This window comes from Lolium perenne, chromosome 4 (genome assembly GCF_019359855.2).
Source record: "Lolium perenne isolate Kyuss_39 chromosome 4, Kyuss_2.0, whole genome shotgun sequence".
Classification (NCBI taxonomy): domain Eukaryota; kingdom Viridiplantae; phylum Streptophyta; class Magnoliopsida; order Poales; family Poaceae; genus Lolium; species Lolium perenne.
Window position 1 is genome coordinate 33693965 of NC_067247.2, and position 16711 is coordinate 33710675.

The 16711-nt window shown below is 47.5% G+C and overlaps 3 protein-coding genes and 1 non-coding gene across 4 annotated transcripts in view; 3 read left to right on the forward strand and 1 right to left on the reverse strand.

The window, feature by feature from the left end:
- The first annotated feature begins 4007 nt into the window (after positions 1-4007).
- On the forward strand, positions 4008-4080 carry TRNAE-CUC (transfer RNA glutamic acid (anticodon CUC)). The gene has a single exon. It is a non-coding gene; the product is annotated as a tRNA-Glu (tRNA).
- A 534-nt stretch (positions 4081-4614) lies between these two features.
- Positions 4615-8307, reverse strand: LOC127292151 (uncharacterized). Its single transcript, XM_051321502.1, has 2 exons — positions 8196-8307; positions 4615-6139 (listed from the first exon to the last, which is right to left on the reverse strand). The coding sequence occupies exon 2, from the start codon at positions 6128-6130 to the stop codon at positions 4775-4777; it is 1356 nt and encodes a 451-aa protein (XP_051177462.1). The 5' UTR covers positions 6131-6139; positions 8196-8307; the 3' UTR covers positions 4615-4774.
- Positions 8308-12673: 4366 nt separating this feature from the next.
- On the forward strand, positions 12674-13102 carry LOC139838898 (uncharacterized). Its single transcript, XM_071828914.1, has one exon. It carries the CDS (start codon positions 12674-12676, stop codon positions 13100-13102), a length of 429 nt encoding a protein of 142 aa, XP_071685015.1.
- Positions 13103-13138: 36 nt separating this feature from the next.
- LOC139838899 (uncharacterized) overlaps positions 13139-16711 on the forward strand; it is a 100638-nt gene continuing 97065 nt past the window's right edge. The window contains exons 1-3 of the mRNA XM_071828915.1: positions 13139-13522; positions 13624-13803; positions 13913-14068. Coding sequence (XP_071685016.1) covers positions 13139-13522; positions 13624-13803; positions 13913-14068 — 720 coding nt within the window. The remainder of the gene's footprint in view (positions 13523-13623; positions 13804-13912; positions 14069-16711) is intronic.

The following is a 16711-nucleotide window of genomic DNA, read 5'->3' on the forward strand; positions in this document are numbered from 1 at the left end:
AACGCGCCATCAGACCAGGGCCACACTGCCGCTGCCATCACCGCCCGCCCGGCGAGAGGGCCGCGCCGCCATCATTCTCCAAGTGTTAGGGCCATCCCCTAGTGCGGAGGCGATCCTCCATCCGCCGCACCAGGGGACCTCGCGAGGAACCCCGCCGCCCCCGTCACCGGCCGCGCCAGGCTTCGCCGGCGGCGGTCTCAAGGGACGACAAGGTGGGGAGGGGGAGGGGAAGTCGGCGGCGGTGGCTAGGGTTTCCGCCCGAGTCGCCCTGGAGGGGGACGACCCGAGCGGTCCGTCCTGGAGTAATACATTAGTACTGGTCTTAAAAGAAAGAATGCCAAACGAAATCAGTCTTACAAGTCTTAACTTGCTTGAATATTTGATTTTTCTATTTCTCATCGACTGAGAATGCTCCCTTTACGTCCAAGAATCCTCCGATCTAAACACTAGACTAGTGTAAGTACAAAGAGACGAGTTTAGTGTGAAATGATGAATTTAGTGGATTTTGGTACAGTCTTGCTACGGTAATTTTCTAGGCATGGGGAGAAGTGCCTTCTTCTCGTGCGTACAAGGAACAACCTAAGATCACATAAAACACAAATTGCCTCAACCATACGTTCATCCTTTCAATACAGGAAATCACTCCTCAAATGTGAAGTCCTTGTTTTCAAGGGTGAAGTTCACATGTATTCTGTGTTCTTGATATAGGCTTTCGCTCCGGTATACTGATATAGCAGCAAACGATACAATTGTTGGAGCTCATTACAAACAAACCCAAACTAAATAAAAGAAAATTGCAGAGAAAATAATGTCAACAACTTTGAATCGTCGAAAACGATGATGACTCACAACCGCTGCGCCCTCGGGAGAATTCTCACCACACTCTTAGCACTCAAGGGCGTTGCATACCAAGCAACACCTTCAAGCAGGAATGCGCCGCTGTGTAATCTGTCGCATGCTCCTTGTAACCCGGTAACCGTAGTCTTTTCCTCTTGCTTTTCATATATCCGCTTATGTGTATGTCTATTTCTAAATTTGTTTCGTGCTCTCGTAACCCGGTAACCTTAATCACTTTCACTCTTTGGTTTTCATCTCTCCTCGCGTGTCTGTCCATTTCTATATTTGTTTGGCCCCCCGATAACCCGGTAACCGTAGTCTCCTTTCCTCTTGTTTTTCATCTCTATCCACACGTTTGTGTCCATTTTTATAATTATCTGGTCCTCCGATAATCCGGAAACCGTAGTCTCTTTTTCTCTTGATTTTCCTCTCTCTGTGTGTCTGTTTATATATTTGTCTCACCCTCGGATACTCCGGTTATCTTTAGTCTCTCTCTCCCTCTCCCTCTCATTCCATGCATTAAAGTCTTGTCTCCTTAGTAAGGCCATCTTCATCATCTATAGCCCCTAAAAATAGTCCCTAAAACCAAGTAGGGCAAGCCACTACTTATTCAGACCCAAAAGTGACACCAACTTGACTAGTAGCCCATATTTATCATCCCCAAATTTATCGTGTGTACTCAATGCTATGTTTGGCCTATGCACCCATTGGGACACAATACATGGTGGAACAAGGGTAGCGTCGGAGGGGGCATGCGTTAGAGGCAGCAGTGACAACGATGGGAGAAGGGTGGTAGCGTCAGAGGGGTGTGCGTTAGAGGCAGCAGTGACAACGATGGGAGCAGGGTGGTAGCGGTAGTGATGCCAATCTAGAGTAGGCTTGCCACTTCATCAACAACTAAAAAGTATTGTTCGGATGAGCCTCTTATAGTAGGGCTCTTATGAGTATAGGCATATGGCTCCCGAGCTACATGGAGCCATTTTATTTCTAACAAATTGGAAACCATATTTAAAATATTTTGTACACATTGGTGAAGATGGTTCTACGGACATGAACGATCTTACTCCTTCTGCTTATGGAAAAACACCAAGACACCAAGGCGAGGTGGATCTAAAACCCATATAGGGTTTCGCCCCTCTCACCGCCGGCGACGCTGTCAGTCCGCTCCACCTCCGGTGGCCTTGGGGCCTTGGAGGTGTGGTGGACCGCAGCCTCTCACCGGCGGGAAGGTTTCAGTTCTTCATTTAGTTCATTTTTGGTGTCTTCTTCGGGATGGTGAGGCGGCGGCTACTTTCTGAAGTCAGAATAAGGTCCTCCATGTCCTATCCTCGTTCCGGTGGTGCATCCAGCGCCGGCGGAGGGCGCGTGGAGTTGTGTGTCCGGCGGATCTCCCATGATCCGGTCGTCTTTCGTGTTCGATTGTGTGGTTTCAGGTTAGTCTCTTCCAATCTACGGTTATCATCATTGGCATGGTTGCTACTCTGGTGCACTGGTCCTTTGGGGCCTTAGCATGACGATTGTCCGTCTGTCTACTACAACAAGCTCTATTACGACAAGCTTTGCCTGGCTCCGGTGATGGAGGGGTGAGGACGGTGGCGCGCATTCGGCTCGTGCTAGTGTTTGTAGTCGTCGCTAGCTAGGTGGTCCAATGATCTATTTATAATTTTTATTACTTTTAGATATCTTTGTACTGCTGTTGATGATTATTAATAGATCGGTGAAATTTTCGAAAAAAAAAGATCTTACTGAAAACCGCGTTGTGTTTGGGCTACACTAAAATATTGCTCTAAGTAGACATTAAAAAAATCTTTGGTCTTCCTCTCGTTCTTCCTTTTTGTATAGACTACAAATGAACGCATAGTTCGTCCAAACTTTATATGTATGTACACTGTAATAGACATCCCTATGTAGATGCACGATTTTTTCATAATTGTTTAAAGTGAAAAGATAAAGTTTGCGAAGTTTTTAAAAATCAGGTTACCTGCAGCTTGGCTCCATTTTAAGGTTTTGGGTTCTAAGAGCATCTCCAGGAGCTCATCCAAATTTGGTCCTCTATATCTCCATATAGAGGATCATCTATAAAGATTCCTTTTTAGATGTCCCTAGTTTTCCAGCAGATCATCCATAACCAGGACATCTATATTCTCTCTTCTATATTTTAATACTATCCTATAACTACCATTTAACAGCCTGACCTCACCTCCTCCAAACCTCACCTCTGCCTCCTCCATCGGCACCGGCAGGGCGCCCTCCCTCGCCGTCCTCCTCTCACCACGGCCACGCCCCCAACTCTCCTCCGCGGTGGCGCCCCCGACCACAAATCCGTCCGCCCCGCCCCCATGCCCTCCGCCGGCCCCTGCTCCCCTGCTTCCTCCCAGCACGGCGCCCGACGACGGCTCCCTCCCATGCCCTCCGGCTCTCTCCTCGTCGCATGCAGCTTCCGATTCGCGCTGTAGGCGAGCGGAATCGCGCGGGAGGCACGCGGGCGAGGGAGCAATGATCCTGGCTTGGTCACCCAGATGTGGAGGACGCACCAAGAGCTGGATGGACATCTATCGACTCATGTCCATATACATGTGCTGCTGGAGATAGTTTTTTAGACTCGGTCCTCTATATGTCGTACAGATGTCCATTTGGATGATCTCCTGGAGATGCTCTAAGGGGCTTTTCAATCCACCCCTATTTTAAAGGCCATAGCAAGCCTCTTGGAGTCGATTTTTTTTCCTTTTACCTCAGCTAGAAAAAATAAATAAAAGATGTGTTTAGTGGCCCTGCTTCAGTAGCTGTAAGTTTCACACTCTAGAATGATCAACTGAGACAATAATGGTCCGATCTGTTTGGCATACAAAATTCGAAATTGCCTAACAAAAAGTACATACTATACTCTTTACAAAAAAAGAATGTCACTATATGAGAACAGGGTCGCAACTTGGTTCATTGAATATTACGGACGACTCCTCCTACACCTTTTTAGGTTTCCGAAAACAAAGACCTACCGCTAACAAGGAGCAGCATGCGTCAGGCCGGACATAGTCTGTTCTTTGTCGTGAATCTGAAACATGAATAGTTTGGAGGCCTGGGAATGGATGAATTCAGTGTAGATCTTTTATTCTGCAGATAACCATGAAATAGAACAAATAATAAGTACTTTGTACACTGTTTGTCACAAATCCGTCGTAGTCTAGGTGGTTAGGATACTCGGCTCTCACCCGAGAGACCCGGGTTCAAGTCCCGGCGACGGAATTTTTTTTTCAATACGGCAGTATATACATTTTGCGAAATGTGAATTTTTTTATCACAAAAGAAGAATTCTTCATCGTTTTAATTTATAAACAGTGTCAATTTATTTGTTCGTACAGTTTTACAATGCTCATATTCATCTACAGGTTCTTCAAGAAGAAACTGTAGAAAACAATGCATTTGTAATCTGCAAGCAATCGGCAATACAGAACGGAAATTTAGTTGACTTCAAACAGCTGGCCTGATGGGTACTAGCAGCGTGTTACAGTGCTATGATGTACCCTTGGAAAACAAAAGATTGCATGATAAAGTTATAACTGAATCACAAAGTACTCATCTCTTCAGCAAATGCTCCCTGGTCTGGAGTCTTTATGGGGGAAAAAAATCAGGCAACTATGCTTATATGGACAGATGAAAGATTGGTTAAACACAGATGCGCATCCCCTTCAGCAAACTTGTCTACCAGCTCAGATGTAAAGAAGAAACATTGATTACGCACAGCTTAGGCAAAAGTAGTCTTGGGTTTAGCAGGGCACAGGAGCAAAGAGGTTCGACAGAGAATGCCATTAGACTGAAGTATCAATCTGATAATCACCATAATAATAGTCATACTAACAGGAAATACATTAAGCAGTATTGCAAAAATCATGGCAGTTGTGCCACCAACTTTAAACAAGATCGATGCTGTTCCTGGACATCAATATGCAGTGTTCGCCGCCAAATTTGTGCCCATTAACGCCCTCCATCTGCCTTGTGCCCTTTCTCTCTTTACGTCCAGCGACAACGAGCCATCGACGGTCAGGTTTGTGATCGCGAGGCAGGATAGCCAATCAATCTCATACGGACAGAGGAAGTACTTCTTGGTCACATACTCACTGTCAATTTTCCTCAATGACCTATCGCTAAGACTGAACAGAAAGAGGCCTTCCTCATCCACCCAGAGCACCACCGTGCCACTCTTCCCTCGGAACATCTCCGGCCTGACCTTTGCCCTGATACCCACCCGCGGCGGCAACGAACTTCTCATGTCAATCCTTTCAGAAAGCACCCACCCGCTGCTGTCACTGCCAACCGCACTGCTGTGCTTCCAAAGTGACATCTGAAGGCCTTGCGCGAAGAGCAACAGAAGACCCCCGTCTGCTGAACTCCCCAGCAATGGCGCATTGTTGCGCTTTCCTTCAGGTGGGAGCTCCAGGTAAGACAGCTCCATATTGCCAACGTTCAGCGTGGCGATGTGAGTGAGTGTCATTTGTCTCCAGCTACCACAGAGCCAACGGACGACACCATCAGAAGAAGCGGCTGAGTTCGACACCAAGTAAAGGCCATGCATTAGCTCAGGAACTCCTTCACATGCTGTCCACGTTCCAGTCTTCGAGCTGTAGCACAAAGAGACGAATTTCTTTGCCTTTATGACCCAAATGCTAATCAGTTGGAAGGACTGGGACGCACGTCCAGACAGGTCGACATCATTGGTGACAAACAACGCATAATGGTCAGTACGCCTATTAACTCTGAGGCTAGGAATCTCAAAGACTTCACCAGTGAGAGCATTACAGACGCATATCAAATCCTTAATGGTCTGACCATCGGTGTCTTTCGATTTGCGGCGGAGGGCCAGGAAGCTGTCCTGTGACGCAACGGGCTTATAGAAGTTGAGGCTTGTACCAAGACCTGGAATGAATGTTTCAAGGGATAGTAGCTTCCTCGCATTGCGGGCAGCTTTGCTGCCAACGAATTGTGTCAGTTCAGACATCCGCACGAAGCTTGGCGCCAAACAACGGGTCTTGTCAATGTGATACTGCCAGAGATCCGGGGAAGATCTTCTATTGTCCTGGTAGAAGAAGCCAAGAAGGAGGGATGGGGTGAAACCATGGTCACCGTGCCGCCTCCTAAGGCGATCAAGGAAGGTCGGGTCCTTGATGAGATCATGCCAGAACTTGCAAGATGAAGCAAGGCGAGCAAGAGAGGCTGGATCAGAGATGTGGGCAAGGATCTTGTAGATGATGTCCATAGGAAGCTGCTGCGATGGCGCTTCTGAGTAGTCGTCCTCCATGGTCTTTCCCTGCAAAGTAAAGCAAGGCACCATGTGTGTTAATCTCATCACTTAAACAAAAGTTTCTTAGATTGACTTAACAGATGGATCTGATATAAATATCGAAACAATGCACTTGGAAGAACACCTGTAGGATAATGTAGCAAGGAAACTTAAAATATTCGACAAAGCTATGATAATTTCCATAGAACCCATGTTACGCCTAGAAGATGTGATGATTGAAAATTCATGAAGCTATTCAGTAGACTTTCTTAGGTTGACTAAACAGAAGGATCTGATAGAAATATTGAAACAATGCATTTGGAAGAGCCCCACGGTAAGACTGCAAGTTCCAATTTAAACCATCATCGAGCATAATAGTAATTTAAACTTTGGAATATTCAACGAAGGTATGATTATTTCGGTAGAACCACGATATACCTACGATTTATGAAGCTATACGGTAAATAGACACACCACATTGTTCCGCGGCAGTAGGGTGAATTACTGACCAAAAAACCAAAGTTAATACTCCCTCCGTTCCATTCTAATTGACGCGAGGGAGGCAAACGAATGAACAAGCAATGGGTCCAATTGAAGTCAATTAAATCAGAACGGAGGGAGTAGAAAACCGTGCATATGTAGGCATTTGCTCCAGTACAACCCCCTCCCCCTAAACTCAGATAAACTAAACCACAAAGACGGCTGAGATCGCACGATACCCTTTCATAATTAAAGGGATGATGTTTTTTAAAAAAACTAAATTGGTACACATAGCCCTATATAAAGCCCGTATAGCCCAACTTCTTTTAACGGTGTGCGATCCGAGAGTTGGCCGGCCAGTCCGGCAGCTCCAGGGACCAGGGCGCCCTCCTCCTCCTCGGAGCGGCGGAAATTAGAAGCCATTACCAGGAGCTACCAGCTCAGCTTCCGCTCAGCTTGCACACAACTTGCTAGACGGGCCGGTACCGGGATCCCTCATGGGGCTCACCAACCTGACGAGCTGCCCCTCGCTAGAACCTCATCAACGCAGGGACGGAGCTGCCATCTAACTACGTGGGTCAGCTGACCGCAATGGATTCAGGGATCAGGGATTCCCTGGCCATCTTAGTGCTAATCACTACTCATCTGATGAACATGGCCCTATCAATTATTTTTCTGCCTTCTCCCCTACATCAACGGCTCCATCCCCAATAGCCTCCGGCAACGGCATGAGCAGGGATCGTGTTTGGCAACCTGTTGTCCATCTCTGCTACCTCCTGGTCTGTTATTGTATAAGGAAGAGGAGGTCGAGCGGTAGTATCACTCGAGCACAGAGCATGAAGCAGTGGACGGCATGTATTTTTAAAACTCCTGTGATGGCGGCCGCGGGGCGAGAAGCCAGGGACGTTGGAGGCGGAGTCAGGCGGTGGAGAAGCGGCCAAGCGGGCAGCAAGCTGGTGCACTTCAACGGGCTGCTAGCATTCGCGGCAGATGACCTGCTGTGCGCGACGGCAGGAGACGTAGAAAATACCGGGTTTAAGTATATGGGCTTAGAAGGGCTCACGATGAATTAATTAATCAATTTTCTAATCACCCGAAAGCCCAAACTGAGTTTAGGAGGGGGTCGTACGGGAGCAAGCCTCGCATATGTATGCCCACAGGAAGTGCATTGCATAACCAATCTTAAGCTGCAATTGATCCAAAATAATCATGAGGCAAAGTTGGAATATTAAAAGACCTCGATTATTCTGCACATGCCACCCTATGGCTAGAATACGTGACTGATAATTCGTGAACCTACGCAGGCGGTAAGAGCAAAGCACATACTGTTCATCGCCGTTAGGGTTAGTTCTCCGGCCAATATCCCCAACTGATCGAGCCGCTATTAGACTACCAAGCTCAAAATAAAACACTACATAATAGGCCCCAAACAGGTTACGCCACTGCGGGAAAAATTACCGATGGATTCCGCTGGCTCGGGAGCAGCAGACAACAGTTCATGGGGGAAATTCAGACAAATGCCAATGGTGGCCTTTGACCACCATCTAGGTAGCGGAGTTTCAGAAAAACTTCGCGCTCGAGAGACAAAGGAGAAGAGAGGTACCTGGCCGTCGCCGTCGCCGCCGCCGCGTTCGCGCCTCGAGCACCCCGGGTGTTCCGTGCTGTGTTGGGACTGGGGAAGAGGGCGAGCGAGAGATGCCAGACGACAGTTGACAGGCGCGTCTAAAAGTGACGCCGTTAAGTACTACTCCTATTTCCTTTTATAAGGGGTTGACGCCGTTAATACAAGAGACCGCATGATGTGTCCGCTACTACCAGGCTAGCCTGCTGAGACGGTGCTGTGTGGGCTTAGTGAAAAAGGCCAGACGAGCTTCGATTTCAATGAAAGGCCGGATCTAACCAGCCCAGGTTGATGTACGTGCTTCCATTCCTTTTCGGCCTTTACAGTTTTGGGAGGCACCATTGTCATCTTCTGGAGACACTGGCCCTCAAAAAGAAATCTTCTCGAAACACTAAGGAAATTTTCAGTCTTCCAAGATGTCTGGTCCCTCATCCCCTCTCTTAGCGATTTGCGCCCTCAATTAGCATATGCGGACCTAAGGAACTAGGGTTTTGACTGTCGCTGGCGATCGCGGCGGTGATAGGCTCTGTTTGCAAGCCGATCATCCTTGCCGTCTCTCCTCTCCGATCTACCTCGCTCAGGCTGACCAAGCGGGAGTTTAGCACGCCTACCCGACCTTGGTGTCATGATCAGGGGAGAGGGTAAGGAAGGATAGGGTGCGATCTCGGGGCGGAACCCTAGCGATGGCGACTAAGATTCCGAGGGAGGATGGATCGTCGGGATCAAAACAACCGGCTGATCTACAGGAGTTGCTGAAAAAGCTGGTGCTCAAGGACGAAGAGCTCGATAATGTCGTTCTCCCTCTGGAGGATTTCATGAACCTTCGAGAAGGGGCGCGATGGATGGCAGTGGTCAAGGTCCATACTACAAAGCAATTTGGTAATCAACCTTTCTTCCAGATTATGGATTTTGCCTGGGGTTTTGCGAAAAAAGTGGTCGATTCGACCGGTGGAGGACAACATGTTTGTTCTTCAGGTCTCGCGCCTCGGTGACTGGAACAGGGCCATGCTGGAAGGCCCCTGGATCTTCCGGCAGCAGGGAGTGCTGCTGGAACGTATGACGGAATTGTTTATCCTAACACGGTGATTCTCGACAGGATGATGGTGTGGGTGCAGATCAGAGGCATACCTCCTCTCTTTAGGACGGAGGCTATAGTAAAGGACATGGCGGCCCGGATTGGGGAAGTAAAGAGTGTAGATTTGTACACTCTGGGTGCTAGTGGAACTAGGTTTGTCTGGGTAAGGGTGAAGATCGACGTGAACAACTCTTTAAACAGAGTGGTGGGACTCCACCTGGAAGGAGATAAGAAGATGGCCTTCATGGTCATGTACGAGAAGCTGCCAAGGGTTCTATGATGCCTGTGGTTTGTTGGGCCATGGAGAACTCGAGTGCGGAGATGGAGTTCACACGAGGGAGGACCTGCAGTATGGGGAGTGGATGATCGCCCCCATGGAAGATTGACACCCTCAAACATCTAGGTAAGGGGGAGAAACTCGGCACCAACCGGCGAGGCCAGTGGAGAGCGGGCTGGGGGTCGACGAAGGATCGGCGGAATGGAAACAAGGAAGCGCCCTCAGGGTGGATCAACGCCAAGCATGGGTTTGACCAATGTAGGAGGGGGAGCTGGAAAGCCACAACTGCAGATCCCTGATGGCAGTGCGGATTCTACAAGCCCAAATGCACGAAAGAACCTATGGGACGCAATGGAGACAGAGCAAACAAAGGGAAGGAGCCAGCCCCATCACCAGTTAAGCCGGATCCGAAGAGGATGGGGACAAGGGAGGTAAACACAGAGGCAGGGCTCTGGGACGGAGGTCCGCCCAGCCCAATGAGTTGCATTTGTTGGAACTATCGCGGTTTGGGAAGCGACGCGACAGTTCGAGAGCTGTGCGACCTGGTTCGATGTTTTAAACCTACCGTGTTGTGTGTAGTACAAACTCAACTAAACAAAACACGGGTTGAAGGACTAGCAAGGACACTAGGTTATGATAGATGTTTTGTTGTAAATAGCTCTAGGAGGAGTGGTGGTATTGCCATGTACTGGAATGGGGAAACATAAATTGAGATTTTTCCGTTTTTGCAGTATCATTTGGATGCTCGGGTAACGGAGAGGAACTATGAACCGTGGAGGCCTACATGTGTATATGGCGAGGCACGGGTGGCACATCGGTTCAAGACATGGGATATAATGAAACACATTAAAGCATCCAACCCATTACCGTGGATGTGCATAGGTAATTTTAACGAGGTGTTTGATGGTGTTGCCGTAGAAGTTGGCAATCTCATTGGGGAACCCCAAGAGGAAGGTGTGATGAGCACATCAGCTAGTTTTCCCTCGGTAAGAAACCAACATTTAATCGATCAGTAGGAGAAAGGCGTGACTTCTAAAGGTGTTGCTAGCTGACTATTGGCAGGGTGCACTACCGGCGTCAGCAACAATGTGGAACCTACACACAACACCACCAAAATACTTTGCCCCAACTTAAAGTGAGGTTTTCAATCTCACCGGTTTTGTTGAACACAAAGGATTAAACGTGTCGTTGCCTATTCGAAGGTACCTCGGAGGAGGGATCCTCACGAGGGGGAGAAGAAGTAGGGGCCATCGTGCGGAGAGTCCTCGGGACGATGGTACGCGATTTACCCAGCTTTGGAACACATGCATGATGACAGGGCCTACTACTGCTTTGTCTGGAATTATCTGGGAGCTTTTGCGTTGTTACAATGAGTTGTGGCTGTGCCTCTAGGACTCCCGGGATCCGGCTTATAAAGGCGCCAGGATCTAGGGTTTACACGGAGAGTCCTAGCCGGAATACAAGATGCCTAACTACGGAATATTACATTGCCGTGCACGTCAAGGATCCACCTTTCCTTATACGCCGTATTGGATCCGGATATTTCATGGGCCTTCACGGATCCGACTATCTGCATAGGTCGGTTGAGATCCGGCTCCTGTTTCTGGGCTGGACTTCATTCATCTTCTATCAATAACAATTGGGTCGCCCGATGGGCCATATGCCACCATCACCATCTGTGGGCCATCCGGGCTTGCCGAATCTAGATCATTTCGTTGATATACCCATAAAGTATACCCACAACAAAACTTATCGAGCGAAAAGAGATGTTCGCAGTAATTAAAGAGAAAAGTGCTTGCAGAAAGTAAACAAAACATGATTGCAGTAGATGAATTTATCAGTGTAAAGGAAAGGACCGGGGTCCCTAGTTCACTAGAGGTGTCTCTCCATAATGATAAATAACATGATGGGTGAACAAATTACAGCTCGGCAATTGACAGAATAGAGATCATACATGACAAGATGATTACTATGAGATTCGTTTGGACATTACGACATAATACATAGACCGTAATCCAATTGTGTCTATGACTAATAATCCACCTTCCGTTTATTGTCCGTACCCCTTCCAGTATTAAGCTGCAAGCAACATATTATCGCATTAAGAAATGTGTGTATTACCCTTGGATAAACATTGTTATTTTCTCCCTAGTAGCAACAACACATCTACAATCTTAGATGTTATTGTCACTCTTCCAGAAAACTAGAGGCATGAAACTACTATCGAGCATAAATACCCCATCTTGGAGTCACAAGCATTTACTTGGCCAGAGCAACTACTATCAACGGAGAGCATGCAAGATCACAAATAACATATGACAAATATATAATCAATCTCAACATAGTATTCAATATTCATCGAAACCCAGCAAAACCAACTTGTAGCATTACATAAGGATGATCTTGATCATGTTAGGCAGCTCACAAGATCTAAACATGAGGCAAAAATTGGAGAAGACAACCATCTAACTACTGCTATGGACCCATAGTCCAGGGACAAACTACTCATGCATCACTTTGGAGGAAGGCATGGCGATGTAGAGGCCTCCGCGATGATCTCACCCTCCGACAGGGTGCCGGGAAGAGCTTCAGAACCCTCCCGAGCTAGGGTCTGTGATGGCGGCCGTGACGAAACGTTTCGTGGATGGAGGCTCGGGTGTTTAGATTTTCCCAAGATCGTGAATAAATAGGCGGAAGAGCGAGGTCGATGGAGGCCAGGGGGCCCACACCACCCCTTGCCGCGGGCCCAGGCCAGGCCGCGCCAAGGCATGGTTTGGCCGCCCTGCGCCTCCGCTTCCCCCCTCTTGACTCTGTCTTCATTACGGAAAAATATTGACTTCGGATTTTGTTTCATCAAATTCCGAGAATATTTCCTGCACAACTTTTCTGAAATACAAAACAACAGAAAATAGGGAACTGGCACTGTGGCATCTTGTTAATAGGTTAGTGCCGGAAAATGTATAAAAGTGCAACAAAGTGTGAGCAAAACATATATAAATTGGTGTAAAATAAGCATGAAGCATCAAAAATTATAGATACGTTTGCGACGTATCAGTGTTACACCAGCATGAGCATGTTGGAGTTTTAGAATGGAGATTGGCTCAGATTATGGGGTTTCGTGACACAGTGGATGTGTGCGAGCTCGCAGACCTCGGGTACGAAGGAAGAAGCTGGACCTACGAGAAGCGCGTAGTTGGAGGCTCTTTCTGTCGTGTACGGTTGGACAGGGCGCTAGCCACAACTCCTTGGAGTGCACGGTTCCCGCTCGCGAGGGTTTCACACCTAACGGGTGGCACATCCGATCATGGGCCTATCCTGCTGTGGTGGCGGGAAACCGAGAAGCAGCAGCGTGTTACTCAAGATAAAATCTTCAGGTATGAAGTTATTTGGGAAGGTCATGAGCAGTTCAAACCTTTCCTAGTCGATGCGCGGCAAGCAGAAGGGAAGGCGGAGGCGATGCGAGAGTTGAAGCAAAAGCTAACACGGGTCTCGGGTTTTTTGGGAAGCTGGGAGCGATCAATTTTTGGCAACATTTAGGCGGAAATTCGAAGCCTGAACGGAAGGCTGGTAGAAATGAGGGATGAGCCGTTGCGCTTGGGGCCATCCGAGGAGGAGACGAGGGTTACCCAGAGGTTGGTTGAACTATACCAGCGGGAAGAGGTGATGTGGCGCCAAAGGTCACGCGTGCAGTGGCTTGCAGAGGATGATAAAACTTCTCGTTTCTTCCATCAACGTGCAAGCCAGCGAAAAAAGAAGAACAAAATCAGCAGGCTTACAAGAGAGGATGGAACAGTTACTGAGAATGAGCAGGACATGGCGCGGGTGACGAGTGGCTTCTATGCTCAACTCTATCAATCCGAAGAAGTCACTAATTTTGAGGAGGTGATTAATGTTATCCCAATAAAGATGACATCGGAGATGAATGATGCTTTTCTCAAGATTTTTGCTGCGGAAGAGGTCAAAGTAGCACTCTTTCAAATGTTCTCAACGAAGGCACCGGGACCGGATGGTTTCTGGCGCATTTTTTCCAAACCCACTGGGATATATGTGGGGAAGAGGTGACGGCGGCGGTGCTGAGGGTCCTCAAGGGGGACGATGATATGAGTGATATTAATCAAACTTTCATTGTGCTCATCCCGAAGGTCGCCAGCTCGGAAGATCTTGGGCAGTTTAGGCCCATCAGCTTGTGCAATGTGACCTATAAAATTGCGTCCAAGTTCATGGGTAATAGACTGAAGGTGTGTCTACCAAGGGTTATTGTTGAGGAGCAATCGTCTTTTGTCCCAGGGGGGCTCATTACGGATAATATATTTATACTAGTGTTTACACTTTATGAAGCGGAATCAGGCTAAGAAGAACAATTTTTGTGCCCTCGAGCTTGATATGCGGAAGGCGTATGATAGGCTCGAGTGGAGGTATTTGGAAGCTGTTATGATCAAGCTGGGGTTTCATCGTTTGTGGATCCAAATGGTCATGATGCTAGTAACAGCAGTATCCTTCCAGGTTCTGTTTAATGGGGGGAAATTACAACAGTTCTTTCCCTCTCGGGGGTACGGCAAGGTGATCCCATCTCACCATATGTTTTCTTGTAAGCAGCAGAGGGTCTCTCGTGCCTTCTAAAATATCATAGTTTATCATTAGAGCTCCATCGGCTTATGGTGGCACCGTCGGCGCCGACGGTGAGTCGCCTCCTTTTTGCGGATGACAGCCTGTTTCTATTCAAGGAAGATACGGAGAGTGATGGGAGAGTTCAAGAGATTTTAAATCTTTATTGCATGGCCTCGGGTCAGAGAATTACCCGGGACAACCTTCTGTTTTGTTCAGGGGTAATAAGGGAGAGTGTCAAGGCTGATCTTGATGTTCACAGTGAGATACTGCACGAGAAATATTTGGGAAGGCCCTAGGATGTGGGGAAATAAAAAAAATCAGTGTCTTTAAGTATATAAAGGATAGAATATGGAACAAAATCCAAGGATGGTTGGAAAAGCTACTATCAGCTAAAGGCAAGGATGTATTAATAAAGTCGGTAGTCCAAGCAATACCAATTTTCCTGATGGCTTGTTTCAATCTACCGAGGGGTTTATGCCTACATATTAACACTATGATAAGGAAATTTTGGTGGGGCAGCCGAGACGGGGAGATGAAACCTAGCTGGGTGTCTTGGAAGGAAATGTGCAAGCCCAAGACTATGGGGGGTTTGGGATTCAGAGATATAGAGCTTTTTAATCTTGCTCTACTGGCAAGATAGGGGTGGCGCATAATACAAAACCCGAGCACTCTAAGTGCAAGGATACTGAAGGCTAAATATTTTCCTAATACAAATGTGTTGGAGGCGCAGGTGGGAGGAGCACCTTCACAAATCTGGCGAGCGATACATGAGGGAGTCCAAGTGCTAAAGCAAGGTTTGATTTGCCGCATTGGAGATGGAGCGCACGGACCCCTGGAATGATCAGTGGATCCCTCGAGATGGTATGATGAGGCTGATGACATGCTTAGCTGCTGATCCCCCCACCAGGGTCGTGGCCTTTATTGATTAGGTGACAGTAACTTGGAAGGAGGAAAAGCTACGACATTTCATGTTGTTGATGGTGTTGGAGATATGCCCAACAGGCAATAATAAAATGGTTATTATAATATATCTTTGTGTTTATGATAATGTTTACATACCATGCTATAATTGTATTAACCGAAACATTGATACATGTGTGTTATGTGAACAACAAGGAGTCCCTAGTAAGCCTCTTGTATAACTAGCTTGTTGATTAATAGATGATCATGGTTTCGTGATCATGAACATTGGATGTTATTAATAACAAGGTTATGTCATTATATGAATGATATAATGGACACACCCAATTAAGCATAGCATAAGATCACGTCATTTAAGTTATTTGCTATAAGCTTTCGATACATAGTTACCTAGTCCTTATGACCATGAGATCATGTAAATCACTTATACCGGAAAGGTACTTTGATTACATCAAACGCCACTGCGTAAATGGGTGGTTATAAAGGTGGGATTAAGTATCCGGAAAGTATGAGTTGAGGCATATGGATCAACAGTGGGATTTGTCCATCCCGATGACGGATAGATATACTCTGGGCCCTCTCGGTGGAATATCGTCTAATGTCTTGCAAGCATATGAATAAGTTCATAAGAGACCACATACCACGGTACGAGTAAAGAGTACTTGTCAGGAGACGAGGTTGAACAAGGTATAGAGTGATACCGATGATCAAACCTCGGACAAGTAAAATATCGCGTGACAAAGGGAATTGGTATCGTATGTGAATGGTTCATTCGATCACTAAGTCATCGTTGAATATGTGGGAGCCATTATGGATCTCCAGATCCCGCTATTGGTTATTGGTCGGAGAGAAGTCTCAACCATGTCTACATAGTTCACGAACCGTAGGGTGACACACTTAAGGTTTGATGTCATTTAAGTAGATATGGAATATGGAATGGAGTTCGAAGTTTTGTTCAGAGTCTCGGATGGGATCCAGGACATCACGAGGAGTTCTGGAATGGTCCGGAGAATAAGATTCATATATAGGAAGTCATTTTCTAGGTTTGAAAATGATCCGGTATTTTCTCTGGAAGGTTCTAGAAGGTTCTAGAAGAGTCCGGAAGAAATAAGGATGGAAGGTGGAGTCCCAGAGGACTCCACCCACCTTGGCCGGCCAGCCTAAGGGAGGAGGAGTCCCAAGTGGACTCCCCACCATGGTGGCCGGCCACCCCACCAAGGAAAGGGGGGAGTCCCACTCCCCCTAGGTTTGGTCACATGGAAGGTTTTTGTTGGGGTCTTATTCGGACACTTTGACCTAAACCTTGGGGCTTCCACCTATATAAAGAGGGGAGGAGAGGGGCTGGCCGGCTACCACAACACCACCATGGCCGCACCCCTCAAGGCTGCCCTAGCCGGCGCCCCCTCTCCCAAACCCTAGCGGTTCCCTCCTACCTCTCTCTCCCACATAGCTTAGGCGAAGCTCTGTCGGAGATCTCCATCACCACCGCCACCATGCCGTCGTGCTGCCGGGATTCCGAGGAGGATCTACTACTTCCGCTACCCGCTGGAACGGGGAGAAGGACGTCGTCTTCATCAACACCGAACGTGTGACCGAGTACGGAGGTGCTGCCCGATC